The sequence below is a fragment of the Perissodus microlepis genome, chromosome 16 (genome assembly GCF_051167445.1).
Source record: "Perissodus microlepis isolate ML-2025 ecotype Zambia chromosome 16, ASM5116744v1, whole genome shotgun sequence".
Lineage (NCBI taxonomy): Eukaryota > Metazoa > Chordata > Actinopteri > Cichliformes > Cichlidae > Perissodus > Perissodus microlepis.
In genome coordinates, this window is record NC_140476.1 from 19,637,585 (window position 1) to 19,660,311 (window position 22,727).

General features: G+C 40.9%; 1 protein-coding gene across 1 annotated transcript in view; it reads right to left on the minus strand.

Moving 5' to 3' along the window:
- Window positions 1-1,253: 1,253 nt before the first annotated feature.
- The window catches only part of col4a1 (collagen, type IV, alpha 1), a 49,253-nt gene continuing 27,779 nt past the window's right edge, over window positions 1,254-22,727 (minus strand). The window contains exons 19-52 of the mRNA XM_084954923.1: window positions 20,833-20,884; window positions 20,680-20,715; window positions 20,418-20,564; window positions 20,201-20,284; window positions 19,982-20,065; window positions 17,642-17,712; window positions 17,306-17,497; window positions 16,161-16,329; window positions 15,991-16,083; window positions 15,711-15,815; window positions 15,487-15,584; window positions 15,191-15,341; window positions 14,966-15,079; window positions 14,560-14,727; window positions 13,909-13,998; window positions 13,345-13,497; window positions 13,127-13,225; window positions 12,937-13,026; window positions 12,565-12,704; window positions 10,932-11,058; window positions 10,740-10,820; window positions 10,231-10,329; window positions 8,977-9,027; window positions 8,705-8,890; window positions 8,261-8,394; window positions 8,079-8,151; window positions 7,907-7,978; window positions 7,678-7,806; window positions 7,471-7,569; window positions 7,168-7,380; window positions 6,890-7,067; window positions 6,686-6,800; window positions 5,228-5,400; window positions 1,254-4,894 (exon numbers count right to left, since the gene is read on the minus strand). Coding sequence (XP_084811049.1) covers window positions 4,813-4,894; window positions 5,228-5,400; window positions 6,686-6,800; window positions 6,890-7,067; window positions 7,168-7,380; window positions 7,471-7,569; window positions 7,678-7,806; window positions 7,907-7,978; window positions 8,079-8,151; window positions 8,261-8,394; window positions 8,705-8,890; window positions 8,977-9,027; window positions 10,231-10,329; window positions 10,740-10,820; window positions 10,932-11,058; window positions 12,565-12,704; window positions 12,937-13,026; window positions 13,127-13,225; window positions 13,345-13,497; window positions 13,909-13,998; window positions 14,560-14,727; window positions 14,966-15,079; window positions 15,191-15,341; window positions 15,487-15,584; window positions 15,711-15,815; window positions 15,991-16,083; window positions 16,161-16,329; window positions 17,306-17,497; window positions 17,642-17,712; window positions 19,982-20,065; window positions 20,201-20,284; window positions 20,418-20,564; window positions 20,680-20,715; window positions 20,833-20,884 — 3,948 coding nt within the window. The 3' untranslated portion in view covers window positions 1,254-4,812. The remainder of the gene's footprint in view (window positions 4,895-5,227; window positions 5,401-6,685; window positions 6,801-6,889; window positions 7,068-7,167; window positions 7,381-7,470; window positions 7,570-7,677; window positions 7,807-7,906; window positions 7,979-8,078; window positions 8,152-8,260; window positions 8,395-8,704; window positions 8,891-8,976; window positions 9,028-10,230; window positions 10,330-10,739; window positions 10,821-10,931; window positions 11,059-12,564; window positions 12,705-12,936; window positions 13,027-13,126; window positions 13,226-13,344; window positions 13,498-13,908; window positions 13,999-14,559; window positions 14,728-14,965; window positions 15,080-15,190; window positions 15,342-15,486; window positions 15,585-15,710; window positions 15,816-15,990; window positions 16,084-16,160; window positions 16,330-17,305; window positions 17,498-17,641; window positions 17,713-19,981; window positions 20,066-20,200; window positions 20,285-20,417; window positions 20,565-20,679; window positions 20,716-20,832; window positions 20,885-22,727) is intronic.

The window sequence follows — 22,727 nt, forward strand, 5'->3', positions numbered from 1 at the left end:
GATATTTTCTTTCTCCATAAACCATAGAGATGGTTTTGTGGGAAAATTGCAATAGATCAGCAATTTCTGAAATAGTCAGACAAGCCCATCTGCCACCAGCAACCATGTTCAAACTCACTAAAATCAGCTTTCTTCCCCATTCTGATGCTCAGTTTGAAATTCAGCAGGTGTCTACATGAATAAATTGCACTGAGTTGCTGCCATGTGATTGGCTGGTTAAATATTTGCACTGGCAAGCAACTGAACTGGTGGACCTAATAAAGTGGCCGGTGAGCATTAAGTATACAGCATGCACGGTTTAGTGGTTTATATGCACATTAAATCAAATTCTGAATCTCTGTTCTTTGAATCTCCTGACGTCCATCCTTCGCTTGTTTTAAAAGTGTCCTCAATTCACTCCCTATTAATCTCAGTGAGGAGCAGGGTCAGATAAACGACCGCATAAAAGAGCAGTGACACTTTTCTGCTGTTATTCTTCTCTCCACACAGTCTGACACTGAAACTTGCAAGGCTTTCCAAAGTACAGCCATTTAAAAGAGTATATATATTTTAGCCCTCACTCAAGAGATACCTTAATGTCTTTCACGGCAGAACAAAAGGATGGCTGCAGTGGAGGAGGACAGTGACAGCTTGATAAGAAGCTGGTAATAACCTAAGAGCCGTGCTATGGCCAGTTCTAGTTCTTGTCCAAGCTGCTTTATGCCATAACACAAAAGTAACTTAAATAATGAAATAAATAGTCAGATCACACCCTCAGGACTGGGTGTTGACTTTTTGTGGCACCACTTTTACAATCTCATTCTAATTAAGGTGGTTGTCAAACAGTTCCCAGCATAGCTCCACTCAACTTCCACCTGACTGGAGGTCTAATCAGGCAGAGCAATGAAAACAACTTTGTGGCGGAGCTTTTAACAAGAACACAATTAAGCTGTTCAAATGTGAAGTCCTGATCTTTTTTTGTGTGATTTGTGTAAGAGTCCAGCCGGTGTGAAGCCATCAATAGCATCAGCAGCCAATAGTAAAAAATAAATGATTAGAACAATTTTTTTTTAAAAACAGAGCAATCACTGGCACTTGTCCTGGTCTAGAGCTCTATTTTGAATGAAAAGCTTCAGTGATTGCAGCGACTAAAGAGACAATTGTCATGAGAAACATGATAAATAGTCCTTAATTTACTGTTAAATATATGGTAAGTTAAAAAAAAACAAACGTTACATCAACAGTATTATGAGTTTTACTGAGCTTTTTTTAAAAATTATTATTGTTTTCAGCAGGGGGACGGTGCAATCGTCCCAACTTATCAAACTGTAGCCTGCAGCGTTAGAGACCTATATTTAAAATCATTTTCTGGGACTCTTTGTTCCCGAAATGAAAACGGAAATGCATTCTAGTTTTTTGCAGAAAAGGCAAGCAGTGTTAACAAGATGTTTGTGTTTTTTTTAGACAATCTCATTCTTGGTTTACAGTGTGTTGCAGCTGCACGAGTAGCATGTTTGAGACACCTGCATGGCTTTTGAGCCTAATCTGTATTTGGCTAAGCTTTGGTCAAAGGGCTTGTAAAGTTGCTGAACTCTGCCACTGATCCACTCTGGAGAAAGGTCACGGTGATGAATCAGGACAGGTTCCCAAACACGGCACATTTAAGTACAAGAAAACATGCATTCCTCACAAACTAACATTTCGGTGCTAACAAAACACATTATTTAAAATGCACCTTGTTCATTGGAACCATATATTAGCAGGACACTGTCTCCATGAAAAAAACATCATACACATGGTGGAGTTTAAGCTGGCACAAAGCCCAGCTCTCTGCAGGAGATTGTAACTCTTGAGTCTCAAGCAGTGTTAGCAAACAACAAGCAGTATTAAGAAACCTAATGGGGTTAATTTTGAACTTTAAAGCCCTCAAGGCTGATTACCTTCCCCAACCACATGACATTGACTTTGTGTATCTTTCTATTTGTATGTGACATTCAGTCATGAATGAATAATAAATGAATAAATGAATATCGCGAACAACCAGTTGATTCAGTCTCCAAAAATTAAGAATAAACTTCAACAAAAATGATAGATCAATTCAGGCAATAATGATATGTTAACTTAAATGCAGAAAAACCAATTTTCACTATTTACTTTGCATACTGCATTAATTAAAGGTTATTAAACAACTGTTTTTTCTCAATTCCAAAACAAAATTTTTCTGTTCTTTCCTGTGAATGTGTAAAATAAAGTGTTAGTTTTACTTGAAAAACCAGTGGCAAAAATTCTTAGTGGGTTATATTAAAAGCCCAGTGACTTCTCCTCAATGAGGCTAAAGTGCGCACGTGTTCTTATCTTTGTAACAAATAATCATGGTCCTCGGCCCGTTGCTCCATGTTGCGTGTGCCATTTGACCATTAGACCTTTCAGTGTGTTGTGACCATCCAGCCTGACTTCCACCTGAATGACCTTGCTGTCATCGGTCAGAGGTCAAGGCCCCGTTTGACATGTTTATGAAGACAGCCAGGGGTCAAGGGCTGTGTTTGTCTGTCTGGTGACAAGAAAGGAAAGAAGGGATAGGATTCCGGTAATAAATGAAAGACGAGACGCGAGTTGAAAGGGGGGGTTATCTGGTTCTCTGCAGAATGTATTGATCCGTTTGTGTTTTCGTGGGGTGAATGGGTTTGTTGGCCACAGTCCCTGCAGAAGTGCTGAGGTAGTGGCTGCAGCACACTGTAGGGTTGCTGCAAACGTTGCATTTAATTTATTGGTCATAATATATCTGGAGTAAGCTTTTGCTGCATGCTGTTGCCTAGTGACTAGTAAAAACAAAATGAGCTTTGGAGTCACACATACTGGGAGCTTTCATATAAGAAAGCAGCAACTTACTCTGTGTATGCTGATGCTGCCCTCTAGTGACGTTTCTGGAGTACTGTGTTAAAAATGTTGTCTTGGAAACGGGAAACACAAAATAATAATATTTAAACAATTCCTACAAATCATTTTATTTCAGGAATTACACAGTTTTGGATGTGAAATATTAAAAAGTATTTTCTGTTCTGGTAATCACTGTTAGGAAAGGCTTGTTTAACGCTGGAAAATAATTCTAATACTCTACAAATGTCTGAGCATTTTATCCCAAGTAGGGCATATATTCAAACAAAAACAGGTTGCAGTCAGTGTACAGTTATTGCCTTAACTTTGCATATTTCAAAAACTCTTAAAGGGACACAGAATTGTCCCTTTCAGAGCTGTTGAAGCTATTTCGGAGCTCCGGAGAACATTTGAGGTCCAACAGGCTTTCTAAGATTAATATACGCATGAAGTTTTCTCCAGATGCTGTACATAAAGAAACAAATCTACACAACTCTATGCTAAGACCTTTTAAAGGATTTTAACCTGCATAGGCACTCTATGTCCTCGACCTGATTGCGTGACCATCACATCATGACCCATCGATCCATCCGTGGTCCTTCAGTTTGTCCAATTCAGGGTCACAGCTGGGCTGGAGTCTATCCCAGAGAGGCGGGGTACACCCTGGACAGGTTGCCAGTCTGTCACAGAGAAACAGATAACCGTTTGCACTCACATTCACGCCTATGGCCACTTTAGAATCACCAATTAACCGAACCCCGTTTACGTCTTTGGAGTGTGGGAGGAAGCCAGAGTACTCGGAGAGAACCAACATCATGACCTTTAGAGAGGATTACACTTTGCACTAAATAAACAGGAATAACAAAAAAGCAGTTCACAAAGGGAAACAGTCAAGTACACATCCAAAACTGCAAATACAAGTTATGTATCTATACACGTGCATCTCCTTAGGATCACAGATGATGAGGATATGTTTCACTTAAGGGGGTAAAATCTTGGAAACAACTGTTATAAACAAGGTTTGTACAGAGAAAAAACACAAGAAGGATGATTTTTTTCTTGGCTATTTCTTTGTGTGCATTTGTCATGTTAACAACAGGGTTGTGCAACAATATATATGTAGACATTGCAACACGCATGCCATTTCCAAGCCACTCAAATCTTGTTTTTTCTCTCTCACACAAACACACACACACACACAGACACACACACACACACAGTCACATGCCTGGTAATGCTATTTCAGTGCTGTTTTGTATGTTAATAAGGCGATGGTTTTCACGCATTAACACATTCTTTTCGTATATATGGCATCTCAGATACACTCGCGTCGAACATATTCTCAGAAATCTTATAAATAAAAATGGGATTAATAACACACAAAGTAACTCATCAATAACCTGAGGCGAGTATGTTGAACTATGTTAAGAAGGAATGCGTCGTATTTACAACAGAGTGACTAGCATACATCTGTGTCTGCAACTTTATGGCGGTATAAATGGCAAGCATCTGTAACCAGTGGTAAGTCCTAGCTTTTACATTAGTAGGGTTTAACTAAGGTGTGAACGTATATCATATTGTGTTGCTATATCTTTGAAACACTGGTAGGGAATGGAAATAAAAACAATGAAAAGAAAAAGGCACATAAGATTCAATAGCACCTGACTGACACACACAGCCCTTTCAAAATTAACACCAGTTTACCAGTTCAGGGGGCATGTCAGTGCAGTGGTAAACTGGGTGTCACACTTAACATGTTGTGATTGTGTGTTTCTGCATGGAGCAAACGGCCACTTGGTCTCTGTGGTTTGGTTTCAGTCTCTGGCCGTGATCCTATCCTACGTGCCAGGCAGGGCAATAGCACCATCCTTTAGAAAACGGGAAATAAAGCTAAGTCGATGACGTCAGCGCACGCCTTATTGCTCTTCGCGGTAAAACGGAGGCCTTTGGTATTGCTGCTTATGTCCTCTTCATGCAAACCTGACAGCGGCTTATGTGTGTTCGGAGGCTGCCGGCTTTTAGCGTTGCTGGGACGGGTTTCCTGAAAAGAGGGAGAGTGAAAAAATATTATATACCCATGATGTAAACTTGAAGGAAATGTGATGATAACTTAACAACAGCAGGCAGATGAGCTTGTCTCACTGCCCTGTACCAACACACAAAATTACTAAAAGCTTTAACTTTAGTGTTGTCAGAAGTTTGTTGCAGTGATAAGCAGATCCAAAAATATTGTTGCATGTTTTACAATAAACTGGAGCAAGGTCATGAATTTAAAGGTCAGCAAAAAAAAAGCATTTTTCAAAGTTGTTGAGTAATTTGAATTTTTTTAAAAAGTCAAGAAAGTCAATGTCTGCGTGTCAGAGTTCTGCCTTACGTAAACATTTCACTGTCTTCAATGGTAGCGAGCCAGAAGCTGTAGGAGTTGGCGTAATAGTTGCAGGTTCCTCGACCGTGACACTCGATGAATGGAGCGCTGCGGAATTCCTCCAGACAGGAACCGGGAGAAGCCAAAGCCTGGCCCGAACCCTCAGCACCAGCACTGGTGTGCTACACAAACGCGAAAAACATGCAATGCAAATTAATGAGGGGCCTTTTACATCTATAAGACAATAACTAACAGAGTTTTATTGGCATTTCTTATTTACAAAAACAAGCAAAGTCTAGTATCAGCTGATCTCACTGCCATCCCACATCAGCTGATAACATGTGTTTGTCATACCTCATATAGAGCACACTACTTAAGCATCTTTCCACAGATGCTGTTGGGTTTGAAAGCTGCTTTGCAACCCGCCTTTGCCTCAGCTCTTTTAAGTTCACACTATTTCTCACTTAAGTAATTCTGTTAACTTTCAGGGGTTTAGCATTACATGTATGTGCAGAACACAGGCATATCACTAAATATAAATTATTTCTTCTTCTTTTGGTCGCTCCATTTAGGGGTCAGCACAGTGAACAATCTGCCTCCATCTCACTCTTTCCTCTCTGCATGTCCTCATTCACTACATTCATGAATTTTCTCTGTGGTTTCCTCTTTTCCTGTCTGGTAGCTCCATCTTTAACATTCTTTGTCCAACAACTGCCCTATTCCTCCTCTGCACAAGCCTCAGCCTTACCTCTCTTTGTCCCCAAGCTGCTCACCCTGAACTGTCGCCCTGATATATGTCTGAGTGGGTTCTCAGTCATCCAGGTCATGGTACTGTAGTCTTAGGAGCTTGACGAGAGGTTTTAGGACTGAAGAAGCCTCTTGGATGAGAGTCGCCTTCTTCTCAAACTCTGATAACAGAATTTCTAATCGTCCTGGTCACTCCCAATTAACATCTTAGCATCCTAAGCTAGCAACCCCCCCTCTTTGTCAGTGCCACCATCTGCAAACATTCCCTTTCACTCTTGCTGCTATCCTTCTGTCACAAATCACCCCCTGACACTCATCTCCACCTGATTCACCCTGCCAAATATAAATTACTACAAATGGAAAAACAATCCACTTTTGATTGAAGGAGTACTGACTGCAATGAATAATACTGCAGTTTATAATGGAGTGTACTGAGCCAATACCCATCGAACGCAGCTTGATCTCATTCTCTGTAGTCAGCAAATATAGACAGCACAGAAAACAGAAGTGCTTCCCTTGGGTGACTGTGATCTGCTTCACAGCCACTAACTGATTCAACACTTGTGCACATATCAGCCCTCTTTGTCACAGTGCAGCAATTACAACCTTGCACTACTCATAATTACATTTCTGAAATGCTCATGGTGAGTCGTTATTATATAGCCATGACTTATTCATCCATGGTGGACAAATATATTTGAGAGACCAGAGCTGTCTTACCATAACAAAGGAGTAGCCGATCCACAGAGAGTCCCAGCCTCGAGGGCATGGTGGGATCATAATGGTCTGACTGTGAACTGCTATCACCATGGCTGGAGCTTCACATACAGCGCACCTGTGCACAAATTTATATGAGAACAGCACGAGTCAAATCAACCATCAAACACATGTGAAACAGCAGAGTGTAAAGAAATCGTGACTTACCTACTGATGAAGGGTTTAATGCTTTCACCAGTGATAGGTGCCATGCTCATGGGCATGGGCTCAGGTGAGGTGAGCCAGTAGGAGTAATCATTACGGGAGGCAAAGTTACACACATTGTTGATATTACAGAAGAGGAAGGGCATGGGGCTGAACTTTTTTAGACAGCTGCCTGCCGTACCTAAAATGCAAAGCCAAAAGAATATCAAATGAACCCACAGATCTTTTCCGTTATGTCCCTGCTTTATATTGAGGCCTTCCTTCTATTCATATTGTCTCACCTAAGTCTTGCCCATGAGAGCGCTCATTGCCCTGGACGTAGAGCAAGGAGTAGCCATCATATATGAGAGAGGTTCCCTCGGGACACAGTGGGATGTCCACCGATTGGCTGTGACGTGTTACAAGGAAACCGTGATCCATGGACGAGGGGCCGGGTGGACCGGCTGGGCCTGGAACACCATTAGGTCCAGGCGGGCCAGGGTGTCCTCTAGGTCCTAAAGATATGAAGAAATCAGTAGAACCAAAAAAATGCCAGCACAGCAAAGAGCACCAACACCGTGCATTAATCATGTGGAGTGTCTCACCTTGTGGCCCTGGAAAGCCAGGCTCTCCTTTGACCCCGTTCTGACCATTATATCCAGGGAGACCTTCTTCGCCTTTTGACCCTGGAAAACCTGTCACACCTGAGAAAAATGAATGAAAATGGTAGCGTTATTAAAAAGGGTGTGGGTGAAAGGCGAGCAGGAGTAAGCTGTTGTGTGACAGCGGTCTAAATGGGGTATAACCATCACCTCTATCTCCTTTCTGCCCTGGAAGCCCAGATGGCCCCTGAGGTCCCGGTAAACCTTGAATTCCTGGGAAGCCAATGTCTCCTTTTATGAACATTTGAGGGCCGGGAGGACCAGGAGGGCCTTCGTTACCTAAAATAAGACATAAATATTTAATTTAAAGACATTTAATACATTAACATTTAATAACGTCAATATTACCACAGCTAAGTTTGTTTCATTCTTGTGTTACCTTTTTCGCCTGGGAATCCTCTGTCTCCAGCTTCTCCTCTATATCCAAAGTCTCCAGCAACACCCTTTTGTCCTAGGGTTGGTAAAAGTTTGTTTTACCATAATTATTTCTTTCCATAATTGCTTGAACAGATGCAGATGACACACAAATATATCACTCTGAATACACTCACCTGGGAAGCCAGTTACACCCTGTAATCCTATCTCTCCCTTCGGTCCATCAAGACCTGGAAGCCCAGGTGCTCCCTGTAATCAAAAACATAAATATTGTAATGGCTCTCTCTCCTCTGAAGGAACACTATCTAATGTTTACAGCAAGAGGAAAGCTCAAATTGAAAAGAGCCTTATGACATACCGGCAGTCCAGGTAATCCAGAATCCCCCTTTATTCCCGACTCTCCCTGGAAACCCTGGAGACCTTGATCTCCTTTCTCTCCCTTCTGTCCATCTCTGCCTGGAAAGCCAGCAGGTCCTGGTTGTCCTGTGATTCCTGTTTGATAAAGACAAAGAAAGTTGTTTTTTTTTAATCTATCAACTACTGTATCTGGAATAAATAACCATGTTTATGCACTTTTTATGCCCTGACTTCCCCGGAGTTTCCCCTGATGCATCCATCAGAGTGGAAGTGTGTGAGCATTATATAAAAGTGCTTAGGTATAGAAAATGTGTGTACGACTAGGTGAATGAGATTTGTAGCTGAAAGTGCTTTGACTGTTTAAACAGAGTATAAAGTATAAGTAGTCCTTTTTACCATCACCATGAAGCAAAAAATTATCTGCATCTTTACTTTCTCACAGTACCTGCTTCTCCAGGTTGTCCTGTTTCTCCCCTATCTCCTTTAGGTCCTTCTAGAGAGAAACCCGAGGGACCCTGTTCTCCTGGCTGTCCTTGAGCTCCCTGTGGGCCGGAAAATCCCTTATCACCTTTCACACCAGGGACACCTGGAATACCTGGGTTGCCAGGAAAGCCAGGACTGCCTTTGTCTCCTGCAGTGAGGGAAAAAAAAACATATGAAACTTTGCTGTCCTATGAATTGAATCAATATAAACATCAGTGTTGTAGAGGCCCCCACCTTTGCTGCCAAGCTCGCCAGGCGGCCCAGGAAAACCTATTCCAGCCATACCTGCAGAAAGGGGTAGATACAGGATATATTTTAATACATTAAAGTTACTGCTGCAAACAACATTTGTTTTAGCAAAATTTACTTCCAAACAGAAATAATCTCATCACAGTTCACTGCCCACTGCATCCTCTAATTGTGTTTGCTTGTTAAAGCATGTGCTCTTAAAAAAATTACTTAAATCGTTTGAGGAAGAGAGCTTTTCTGTCTTTCTTTGATACAATAATATAAAATTAAAATATACATAGAATGGGAAAATTTGCAGTTTCAAGTTAAAAGGGAAACACACACACACACACACACATATATATATATATATATATATATATATATATATATAATTCTCATTCTTTGTATATAAATGATTTAATGCAGCAATAACTTACAGACTTCCTGATGTGTTAGTTTTTTATGAGTGACATATAGTACAAGACGGCTACACAATTTCATGTTCACAGGTTAAAGCTTAGCTTCACACAAGTTCAAAGAAAATGATTAAGGTGCAACCTAAAGGACTGAAAAATGAAGGTTTCATGTAAGAGCCAAAAAAAAGCCCAGCATGTAAAAAAAATCTCAACATTTAAATAAAGCATTAAAAACATTTGTACAAAAAAAAAGGTTTTGGCATCTCTGCATGCTCAATAGTTTCATATAAAATCTGAGGAGAGTGAATTTTGAGACTGATAGGTGACCTGACAGGGAGCTGGGGTTGATTATGTCTGCAAGGCCTGATCCATAACTTCCCGTCATTAAACTGGACTTCTTCACTGAGTATGTGCTGTTGGTGCCTTTCGGAGCATTTTTATTGGATTATCTAATTTTATGACTTGTTGTGTGGCACAGACCATCCATCACATTTCTGCCTCAGATTTTTTTCAGTGAGATTCCTTTACCATGAATTAGCCTATGTGTCTTGCTAACGTTGTCTAAGCAACCTTTCATCCAAATAAGGCAAGTTTTGTTCCTAACACGGCCATGGCCCCAGTGCTAATACTGATCCTTCAATATATGTAGTCCAAAGGATACGTCTATTTTTACAACACCTATGATTTTTGTTTGTTTGTTTGTTTTTTGAGTTTTTTTTGTTTTGGGGGGTTTTTTTTGCTTTTGATATTGAAAAAAAATGATTGAAGGCTCTTTTCCTAAAGTGGAGTAAAAAACTCACTGGATGGTTGGCAGTCTTCTTTTAACTTCTTACAGACTAACCTGGCTGTCCTCTCTCTCCTGTGGACCCTGGGATTCCATCACGTCCAGAATGTCCTTTATCTCCCTTTTGACCAGAAGACCCCTGCCGGCCAACTTCGCCTGGAAAACAACAAGTATACATACTCAAACTGGAAGAGTCACAATTTTCACCTGCTGATTTCCAAAAACACTAATTTGCCTGGGACACGTACATCATTTAGCTGTCAGTGCTCATTACAGAAAAACCATAAAAGCTTATCTTTAAACTGAGAATTTAGCCAAAGTGGTTTCTTAACATAATTGATGTGAAAAATGGTCAAGCAAGGTTACCACCCTTTGAGAGTTTTGAGAAGTGGCACACTCACCTAACTGATCCAAAAATCACAACTCAGGACTCAGTTACTCTTTTTTTTTTTCTTTTTTTTTTTTTTACCTCAAATGTGTCCCACAAGATTGCCTCAAACCATCAATAAATTAATGTAATGTAAATATGTGGATACAGTTGCCTGATAAACAAGCCTCTTACTTACCAGGCTGGCCATCTTGACCAGGCTCTCCTACAAACCCAGGAAGTCCAGGGGTACCCTTGTCCCCTGGTCTACCTGACTGACCTGTACAACACACAGATCACAATACACCTTAAAACACAACATGTATGACTACTGTACCTTGATTTGACCAGGTAAGCAAAACTAAATTGACAACCCAGACTGAAATCCGACCTTGATACCCAGGACTGCCTTGTTCTCCTTTGGGTCCTGGCAGTCCTGGCTTGCCAGGCATGCCCTCTTGGCCTTTCTGACCCTTATCTCCAGCTCGTCCTGGGAATCCTGGCCCGCCAGTCTGACCCTGTATAAATAAAGCAGGAATTCTAATTAAAGAAATGGAAGGGCTCATTAATATTAAGGAACTACTCTGAATATTTTTGAAAATTTAACGGCAGCTACTGCGATGTTTGCCTTTCCACCTCTGCTGAGTGTCAGTTAACAGCCTTGTAATGATGACCTGTTAATAACATCAGACCTGCACTGGACATGAGAAGCAGAGCGTGTTGATCATTTCATCTTCACACTTTTGACAAATACAGTTTGTATTTAATTATTTGATTTCCTTACATTTTAAGTTTGCTCACTTCCAAAGAAATAAAGTGTTTCATTTCTCTAACAGCTTTTATGGAGAGAGACAGAATATCAATCAAAAATCCTGAAAAACGCATAAAAGTTTTCAATTGATTTGCATGTCATTGAATGAAGTATCAGATACATTAAAAACCACCTGTAATTCTGACTCCCACAGATTGGCTGTACTCATGTGTCACACAAATTACAATCAATCAGTCAATCATTTACAGATACTCCTGCTCTCAGCTCGTTATGTGTATAAACCACAACCACATAATCAGTTTGTCCCATTCCAGCCAGTGCAAGACCAGAGAGGTGAGCTTTGGACTTGTCCCCAACCTGATTGGTGAGAAGGTGACAACTATTGATGTGACTATTCTGAAATGGAAAAAATATGAAATGACCAACAGCTCCATGCAACATTTTGCCTTATGGCATGAAGATGATCAAGAGAAAGGCTGTGGATCAGCCCAAACGTTATGGGAAGAGTTTGTTAATGATCTTCAGGCAGTTGGGACCACAGTCCCCAAGAAAATCATTGGTATACCATGCCGTAATGGGTTAAATCTTGCACATAAAAAGGCACATGTACAAGACCCATCTCAAGTTTGCCATTGAGCATCTTAGTGATTCAGAGAGGGCCTGGGAGAAAGCGCCGTGGTTAGATGTAAGCTCGCCCCACTGTGTTTGGAGGAAGAGAAATCTGAACATGAACCAAAGAAAACCATCCCCACAGTCGAGCATGGAGGTAGAAACATTATGCCTTGGGCAGGGCCATGTATCATAAAAGCCTTGGCCAAGAACCTCCTTCCCTCAGCTAGAACACTGAAGATGCCAGCAAGGAAACAAAGGAGTGGCTAAAGAAGAAGCTGTTGATATTCTGCTTCTCTCAGTTAAAATTAAACTACCATAAAAAATTAGGATCTGTTCATATTTTTGTAAGTCAGCACACTTTAAATTCAATCAGCCAAGGTGGAATAATGTTGTAGTACTGAAATTATAGGAATATTATAGGATTAGAATCCCTCACTATAAATCACAGTGGTATTTGCTAAACTGGAAATGATTTTTATTATTGAATGACACTTGCTACCAAAGCCCATCATAGGTCTTCTCTACTTATATAATAATTATTAATATGTATTGTACTGTGGGGTTGATGCTGACTCAAATTTCTGCCTGTATCTGTAGAATCAGTGTTGTAACAATCAAAGGTTTTTTAATAGTGGAATACCTTTTGTCCTGGAAATCCTGGGACGCCAATACCTGGCTCACCAGGTAATCCTGTCTCTCCCTTTTCTCCATCCGTGCCTCTGAATCCAGGATGTCCAGGTGTACCAAAATCTCCTTTGACACCCTTTGGACCAGTTGGACCTGCAAAAGCAGACAATGTGTCCATTAACAATCAATTAATTTAATGTGCATAGCTGTTGCTCGTCACAGTGAAATGTAAACTAAGATTTTCCCCTGCCTGAAACGGTCTTAATACAGGTGCTCGCACTTGTGTTTTTATAGAACTTAAATTGTACTGACTGTAACACATTTATTACAGGCTTGTACCCATACATTCATTCTCACAATTTGTGTATTATCCGTGTGCCTCTACCTGGTACTCCCATCTCCCCTGCACCACCCTTCGGTCCAGGTGGTCCCATACCACCAGGCTCTCCAGGTTCGCCAGAGTCTCCTTTGTCACCTGAAAAATATCAATAACATTACAATTACACTTGCTTAAAAATTTGCACATATAAAAATAATGCAATAGCACAAATTGAAGTTCTGGTCAGATAACTCACCAGGTTTTCCAGGTAATCCAGGCTCTCCATCTTTCCCTCGCATTCCAGGATCTCCTGGCAATCCAGGTATGCCCCTCTCTCCACTGGTCCCTGGGCTACCTAAAAGTTAAAAAAATATTCCTTAAACTATAGGCAAATATACAGATTCAAAAATGGGTTTGTTTGTAAATAAATAAATGTAAAAAAAATTCTAAAAAGACGCATATGTTGTTTTATACCTATGTCTCCTTTGTCTCCCTTTACTCCCTTCATGTGCTCCATGTCAACATCACTCATGTTCCCAGGAGGTCCCTGAACACCCGGCTCTCCTCTGTCACCTTTTAGTCCAGGCTCTCCAATATCACCTCTTGGTCCAGTAAGACCAGGATCACCTGAGAGGAATGGAAGGAAAAAGACGTTTTTATTGTGGTGACTGTTGTTGTGGTTTGGCACTATATATACAAAACACTCAATTTAATTGAACTGCTACTGATGAATAAACCACAAATAGCCTAAATCAGGGGTAGGGAACGTTAGTCCTCGAGAGCCGGTGTCCTGCAGGTTTTAGATCTCACCCTGGGTCACCACACCTGAATCAAATGATTAGTTCATTACCAGCTTCTGGAGAACTTCAAGACATGTTGAGAAGGTAATTTAGCCATTTAAATCAGCTGTGCTGGATCAAGGACACATCTAAAACTGGCAGGATACTGGCTCTCGAGGCCTGAAGTTCCCTACCCCTGGCCTAAATTGTGAGACATGGAATAGAAAAAACATGAGTTTTTATATTTGGCATTCCTCACCTCTCAGACCAGGAGATCCAGGTGTACCGGGAGGCCCAGGATAGCCCGGTATTCCAGGTGTTCCCATTAATCCCATTTCACCTTTAACACCTAAAAGATTAAATGGGTGAAAATGCTTTAAATAAGCTTGTGTCACGTCAGGAAAACACACTACATCGTAATCAAATTTTAAAATGACATAAATGCAGTGTGATGCATTGGATATAGCTTCAACTTTTGCATCAGAAACCCTTTTCTCATTAGTTTCTCATTAGTTTATTAATTCCAAGCTCTGTGGTTATTTTCTTTAGTTAGTGGGGAAACTGGCAGTAAAGCTCAACATTTCTGTGGATATAATTCATACTAAAAACATTGTTATCCTTATATCCTTACTTTGAAGATTTTTAATTTGAAACATCCACAGAAGGTGTTGAAAGTTTCTGACAACAGCTTGACACGTGAGCGGTTACACCTTGAATCAACCTCAGTGTGTCTAGTTCATTGTGGGAGTAGTAAAGATGGCAAACTGTAAACTGTAAATTATGTTCATTAAAAAATATATTTTTTACTTTTTCACAAACTGACCCTTTAAATAAAAAGTATAATGAGCAAAAAAAAATACTGTCATACAAATCCCGCCACACAAATGTCCAAAAGGATTGTTTGTCTTACCTTGGTTTCCAATGAGTCCATCCCTGCCTGGTAAACCTGCAGGCCCTGGCAGTCCTTTAGTACCTGGTACTCCTGGAAACCCAAGGTTTCCTTTCTCTCCCTGAGGCCCTGGCATGTCTAGACCAGGAGGACCTGGGTAGCCCTTCTCCCCCTTTACACCTTCCCCACCTGGACAGGACACACACATAAACACATTTGATTTCTACAGCACTAATCACATTAATTTGCTTTGCTTCTGTTCTGAGTTTCAGCTTTCTATTATGGTGTCAAAGTAGCATGCGCAGGACTTGAAACTGCATATACAGCCATGATTGTTTTATTATCTTGCCCTATGGATTTCTTTGTGAGATGGTACAGATTATTTTGCAAGAAAAATATTTTTGTTTTCTGCTGAGTTGTAGCTCACCATGAGGACCAGGCTCTCCAGGAGGTCCCTGTAGTCCAGGAGGTCCAGGTAATCCTTTTCCTGGAGGACCGGATTTGCCAACCAGTCCTGGAAGTCCAGGAGGTCCCACATCACCTATTTTAAAAAGAAAAAAAAATAATGGTCTTGGTACTGAAGATGGAACTTTTCAGCATCAATTAATTGCAAAAATAGCTTCAGAGCAAATTTGTAATAATCCTGCCATACCTTTGAGACCCTGAGGTCCAGGTGGGCCTGTATGTCCTTCTCGTCCAGGAACACCAGGGAATCCAATGCTGCCCTTCTCTCCCTGGAAGCCAGGAATTCCTTGGTGGCCTTGTGAACCTTTGGGACCTGGAAGTCCCCGTCCAGGTTCACCCTGTAAGTTATGCAAATAAGCACTGACACTGATTCACCTGGGAGTTAAATCTCTAAAGTTAGTTGCTCTATATCTAGTGATACTTTGCTTTTGTTGTATCATGGAAAATGTAAATCTACAAGTATAAATAGTGACAAATACAAACCTTTGGTCCACGTGGACCAGGAGATCCTGTTGTGCCATCCTTTCCTGATCTTCCTGGTTCTCCTGGTAATCCGGGGGCTCCTGGAATTCCGCTGCTTCCTACAAACATGAAAAAAAATATTTCTCTAAGTTCTGTATCGCTTACCTCATGTACAAACCCCGTATACATTTTGCTCCATGATACTTAGAAAGGAGGGTTGTAGTCAATATTATGAAATAACTCACCTTTAGGGCCAGTTGGGCCTGGAAATCCAATCCCAGGAGGTCCTTGTTCACCCTTTTCTCCTGGAAAACCGGGCAACCCTTCGTCTCCTGGAAGGCCTTTGTCACCTGCAGCCAACAACAAATTGTATAGTAAACGAAACAAACTATTTTTACATATACATGAATTTTTTGGATCATATTTTGCCCTTCCATGGTATTAATTAACACAAAATTAAAAACAAATACAGAAAACATGTTTTTAATTGGAGTTAAATGAAATCATGTTGACTATGTTGCTCACCTATAGGTCCCTCTCTGCCTGGTTCTCCTCGTGGTCCGGGTACGCCCTGAGGACCAGGAGTGCTCACACCTTTCCCTGGCTCACCTTTCGTACCTGGTGGACACAAGGTATGTTATCAATCAGTGTGCAAGTGCAGTATCACAAGCCTGGGTTTCAGAGTTCATGCTTACCAGGTCGTCCAGGATGTCCAGGAACTCCTGGATTCCCCTGACTGCCCTTATCTCCAGTCTGTCCTGGTCGGCCAAAGCCTGGCAGACCAGGCGGACCCCTCTCTCCTAGAGGGCCAATAGGACCGGGATCACCATCTGGTCCACGTTCACCCTTGATGCCCTCTCTGGCCTGAGGAGAAGATTGGTGAAAATGTATGTCACTTTTCTTTTAGAAAAGTCGACAACAAGTTAAAACGAATAAACACTTCACTGAGAACACAGTAATCACAGAGTGACCTGCTCTCACATTTTGAATTTGACAGCAGTGAAGCATCTCAAAAAATTAGGAAGGGGGTAAAAAAGGCAGGAAAAGCAAGTGGTACAAAAAAGATGTACCATGATTTTGCAACTAATCAATTTGAATGACAACCGGTCAGCAACATGACCGGGTATAAAAAGGACACGTTAGAGAGAGAGAGAGAGAGAGAGTCATGGACATTGTGTCCTCTGGCGTGTTATCCGATCGAGACTTCATCTTGATCGGTTTTGAGTTGCATTGGTGCCTATAAAATTGGGAAACTAAACATCTGGAAAGGGCACCATCAGTGCTAAAAGGTTGTAGAGCAACACGTGCTCCCCTCAACAAGCCCTTGCATATTTCAGCAAGAAAATGCTAAACCACATCTATTACAGCATCATGGCTTCTTAGTAGAAGAGTCCAGGTGCTGAACTCATCTCCCTGCAGTCCAGACCTTTCATCAGTTGAAAACATCTGGAGTACAATGTCACGAAAAGTACAACAAAAATGACCCAGAACTCTTGAGCAGCTGCGATCCCATATGAGACAATAATGGAACAAAAGTCCCAAAAGTGCATCAGCTGGTCTCCTCACAGATGATGCTACACAGAGGTAAACGTGAACCTGCCCCACTATCTTTAAGACGTGTTGCTTCCATCAAACTAAAAATGAGGTCAAATTTTTCTTAAAATTGTATCCCCTTTATGAGATTTGCATTGCATTCTATTTTTCCTTATATTTTAAATAGCATCTTAGCTTTTTCAGAATTAGGTTTCTATTCCAAGCCCTGTCATCACATAGTTATAGTGAATAACGCCAGAGACCATAGTAAAACGTTGCACAGCAATTTTACACTGATGTCACTTACAGGTTCTCCTTTCAGGCCAGGAAATCCTGTGGGACCATCTCTTCCTGGTATTCCATCCAGCCCCGGCTGTCCAGGTAATCCATTACGACCAGGCAGACCCTTGTCCCCCTTCAGACCAGGAGCCACGAAAATGTCCCCTGGTTCACCAACAGCACCAGGAGCCCCTCTTAATCCAGGATTTCCTTGAGCACCCTGCAGACAGGTAAAAAAAAAAGAAAAAAGAAAAAAAAAAGTTCACTGCTGTTCATGATCTATTTTTTTTCTCAGTGAAACTGTGAAAGAAAAATCAGCCTGAGCTGATTGTGTTATTGGTGTCTCAAATAATATTCTGCTCACAGGTTGTCCAGGTTGTCCAGGTTGTCCAGGAATACCCTTTTGTCCTTTACCGCCTACTACACCAGGAGGTCCTGAGGTAAAAATGGACATTGTGCATCTTTAATTTATTAAATACTCATTTTAATGGGTAAAACACAGAAAAAAGGAATGGTGAAATCAATGACTGCCACAACTGTGAAAAGTTGAGGAAAAAAACGAAATAAATGAGAAAACAAAATAAATGTTCAAAAATATAGTTAGGGCCAGATGTTTCTTGACAATACTGCAGCTGCATAAAGCTTTACTGCAGCTGATTTCAGTTACTGGTTGCTTGTGAGCCGCTTCGCCTTCAGTTTCATATTCTGAAGAATGTCTTACGTCTTTACTTTGAGAAACTGCTGGGTGACTTTCACCGTATACTTTGGGTCATTTACCGTTTGTACTGTTTGCAGCATTTAGCATTTTATCACTAACATTAGCATTTGTATCTAAGCAGAGGATATAGCCTTCAGAAGGCATCCAGCTACTTCTATCAGCAGTCACATCATCAGTAAACGTTAGTGACCCGGTTCAGCTGGCAGTCCTAACATTGCCTCCACTGTGCTTCATGAGCCATTTGTCTCTTTCTCCATATTGTCGTTGTAAACATTCTTTGTTTACATTTATGAAAGCGTTTTCTTAATTACAGGCTTTGACAGTGATACTCTTGCTTTCGTCAGAGTGTTCATGTCTTGGTGAGATCTAATGTGATCATCAGAGTGGGCAAACATTTCAGCTCATAGTACATATATTTCATTTTAATATTTCAACCTCAATATTGGTGATTCCCATTTATTTGACCTGCATGAAACAATACTGTAACAACACCTCTAACAAAGCATCTAAGGAAAATGAGCATGCGTGTTGGTGCTGTTGAATTTGCTTTTCCCAACTCTTTATTCATTCTCCTTCACGTTTCTCCTTAACCTCAAGTCCAAGGAAAAGGAAAAGACAAAAGAGATCTTTTTTTAGACTATTTGCCCGTAGCTTTTGTCTTTCCTGTGCTTATTAGTTTCACCTGAATTTCTTGAGTTTTTGTTTGTTGTTTTATTTATCTGCTTTTTGTTTTTTTGTTTTGTTTTTTTACTTAGTTTATTTATTCCTGAACCTTCAGTTCCTGGTTATAGTTGTTTTTTTCATTTATTGATTCAGTTTATCCTGTTTCCCCTCTGTCCCCTGTATCTTTAGCCTTGGTCACTGTGTTTGGTGTTTCTTGTTTTGTCACTTCCTACTGTAGTTATCGGTCCCTTTTGCCTTGCTTTAAGTTTTACTTTCCCTTTTCTCTTCTTGTCAGGATCCTGGGTCTCCTGACCCAGCGTTTTTAGTTCTTTGTGATTTTTGTATTTTGTACTCGTGTGATTTATTCTATGGTTTCTAGTTTTGATCCCTTGCCCTTCATGTTTCTCTGTGCCCCCTCTGTTCTTTGTAAGTCTGTGTTTCTTGGTCTGTGTCTTTGCATGTTTTGAGTTTCTTGTGTTTTCTGTCACTCTGTATTGTGAATTATGTTCTCATGGTTGGTCTTTTGTTACTCCCTCGAGTCTAGTTTCTTGTGTTCCATGCTTAGTATTTCCCTCTGTGTATTTTGGTTCTTAGAGTCCTCTGCTTTATGGTTTATGTCTCTGTGTTTCTTAGTTGCTGTCTCCACCGTGTCAAGTTCGCGTCTCTGTGTTATACTTCCTGTTTTACTTTGAAGGTCTGTGTCTTATGTGAATGTGTCCTGCTTTGCTTCCTTGTCTCGTCAGTTCTGATTTCTGCCAGCTGTGCCCTCCTTCTGTGTCTCATTCCCCTCGTTACTTCCCAGTGTATTTAAACACTCTCTGAGTTTCTCTGAATCAGTGTCATGTTGTCCTTCATGCTGTGTAGATATCCCTGTGAGTTTAGTTTGTGATTTTCCACTTTAGTTTAGTTTGCTTTTGTATGCGTTTTCCCTGCCAGCAAATAAAGCTTTCTTTGTGTTTAAACCTCGTGCCTGAGTGCCTGCGTTTTGGGTCCAACTCCTGCCTGCCACACAACGCTTCCTGACACTTCTTCTGATTTAGTTCAGCTATGTCTTGTTTTCCTCACCTAGCTCCAATTCCCTTGATTACCCTTCTGTGTGTATATAACATGTCTGTCTTCCCCTTACTCTTCATTTCTGTTTTTCTTCGTAGTGTTTTCCCTTGTTACTCCTGCTGCTTCTGGCTTTTTACATTTCCAAACGAGTCTGCAGACTCTTTGACAAAGACTCCTTATGGTAGTCCAGAGCCACAGATTTTGGTGACTGAACATAACCATTTTTTTTTAAATATACTTCAAATTTGAATGTGACCACATTTAACTCACCTGTGTCTCCTTTAGGACCTGGAGGACCACGTAATCCAGGTGTGCCAATGCCTTCACACTTAACACAGGTATCCCCTTTGTCACCTGAAACAGTTTGCAGAAGCAGCAATTTAAAAAATTATGGTTTACAGTAAAGCGTTTTTCAGCAGTCCCTTGGAAACAGACACATTTATATTTAATCTAAATAGATATGTCACCAGTAGCAGCTGCTGTCCTTACCTTTCTGTCCCACTTCCCCTTGTAACCCTGGAGATCCAGGTAGGCCACGATTCCCCTTCTGAATGTTACATTCACCAGGGTTAACTTGTAAACACACAGACAAAGGCACACACACGCACATTAGATTGTTAAAAAAAACTGGCAGATACAGATTGTATTGAAGTTTCCCTTATTCTCATATAATAAAATGATTGCATCATTCAAAGATCAGACATACTTGGTGGTCCGGGTGGTCCAGGAGGACCAGGGTTCCCCGGTTGTCCTGGAGGTCCGACAAGAGGCTCTCCTTCCACACCTCTGTCTCCCTTTTCACCCACCTCTCCTTTGTCTCCCTTCTCTCCACGAGGCCCTTCAATGTGTCTGCCTGAAATACAGAACAGGAAAGTCATCAGGTGTCTTATTCAGATTAGCGTGTTAATAACTGAGATGTGAAGGCTTCATGTTTTGCTGTTTAAAAAAGATTAGGAGTTTATTTATACCTGTTAGACCCGGCTCTCCCCGAGGACCAGGAAAACCTATAGATTAAGAAGAAAGCATGAGGAAAGGGAAAAAACCGGAGTGATCACAGATTCACAATGGAGTTCATGAGTGTGCTTTAGTGGATCTGATAACATATTATATCATGCTTTTACCTTTCTCTCCTTTTGAACCTGGGGAACCAGGAGCGCCACGAGGGCCAACACCCTGCATAATTAATAAAATTGCATAATGTCAGGATTTTAATATTTAGGTTTCATGTCACTTAAATCTATGTAGGTGAACCCACATCTATGCTAATCCTTTTTATGCTTCAAAGACAAACTAACAGTTGTATCCAGTCATGATCAACGTGGGAAGTTAACAGGCCTTGTCAAGTTAAGACACTGGAGAAGCATCAACACTGCTTATTAAAGGTTTTGAATGACGGTTTGTATGTGTTTGACCCTCAATATGTACTTCTGACTTTGTGTGGATTAGAGAAAAATCAAAATTGATTCAAACTTACCCACACAGATCTTATCTTCTAAAATCTTTAAAGGTATACGCTGTACAATCATTCCACATAAATCCAAATAATAGTTTGTGGAAGTCATCATAAGACAAAAATCACCATGCACATCTAACCACACCTGCAAAAGATCCGTCATCGCCTCTCTAAATTGTACCTCCTTATATGGTGATCAAAGTACTATTACAAAAGCTCTTCTTCACTCTTAAAATCACTAATTTTCCAATGCAAACAGCTAAATCTTGGTAAATGCTATGAATCTACCTCCAGAGACTACACAAGGGTGGCAGATTATTTCTAGAAGAGCCGAGCTCTGCTGCCAAACAGACAAGATATTACACATAAAATTAACACTAGTTGATGTGAGACATAACATGACCATAACAGTGTTGTTCTGAGGGGTAAGAGCTATAAGGTACAATTGCAATTTATCATAATCACTGCCTTCACTCACTTGAACTTGAGTGACATCCCATTTTTAATCCATAGACTTTAATGTGATATCAGTCCACCTTTTGCAGCTTCTGGGAAGACTTTCCAAAAAGGTTTAAGAGTGTTTATGGGAGTTTTTGACCATTCTTCCAAAAGTGCATTTGTGAGCTCAGACAGTGATGTTGAACAAGAAGGCCTGGCTCACTGTCTCTGCTCTAATTCATTCCAAAGGTGTTCTTTTGGGTTGAGGTCAGGACTCTGTGCAGGCCAGTCAAGTTCTCCCACACCAGATTCACTAATCTATGTCTAAATGGGCCTTGCTTTGTGCACTGGTGCACAGTCATGTTGGAACAAGAACAAGCCATCCCCAAACTGTTCCCACAAAGCTGGGAGTGTGAAATTATCCAAAATGTCTTGGTGTGCTGAAGCATTAAGAATTCCTTTCACTGGAACTAAGAGGCCAAGCCCCACTCCTGAAAAACAACCCCACACCATAATCCCCCCTCCAGCAAACTTTACACCCGGCACACTGCAGTCCATGGGATTGCTATCTGTAGAAGTGTGATTCATTACTCCAAAGAACTTGTTACGTTGAGTTGCTGTCATTCCCAGGTGTTTCCTCTTTGTTATAATACCAATAACAGTTGACTGTTTAATAAGTATTAGTGAGGAAAATGTCATGACTGGATTTGTTGCATAGATGGCGTCCTATCACGGTGTCGTGCTGGAATTCACTGAGCTCCTGAGAGCGACCGATTCTCTGGAAAATTATTGTAGAAGCAGTCTGCATGCCTAGGTGCTTGATTTTATATGCCTGTGGCCATGGAAGTGATTGGAATACCTGTTTTCAATGATTTGGATGGGCCAGTGAAAACTTTTGCAACAGACTATATGTAGCCTTAAAAGCAGCTTGAAACGTGGGTTTTCCAGTGGCCCTTAAAACCGGTGAATTGGACATTCTTCAATAGCACTTTTCTACACAACATGTCTCATTTCTCACCTAAGCACATTTTTCTGCATCTAAGTACTTTCTATCTACCTTTTACACTCTGATGTGTCCTGCCCAAGGATACATTAACATGGAGACTGGAGCAGCCAGGGATCAAA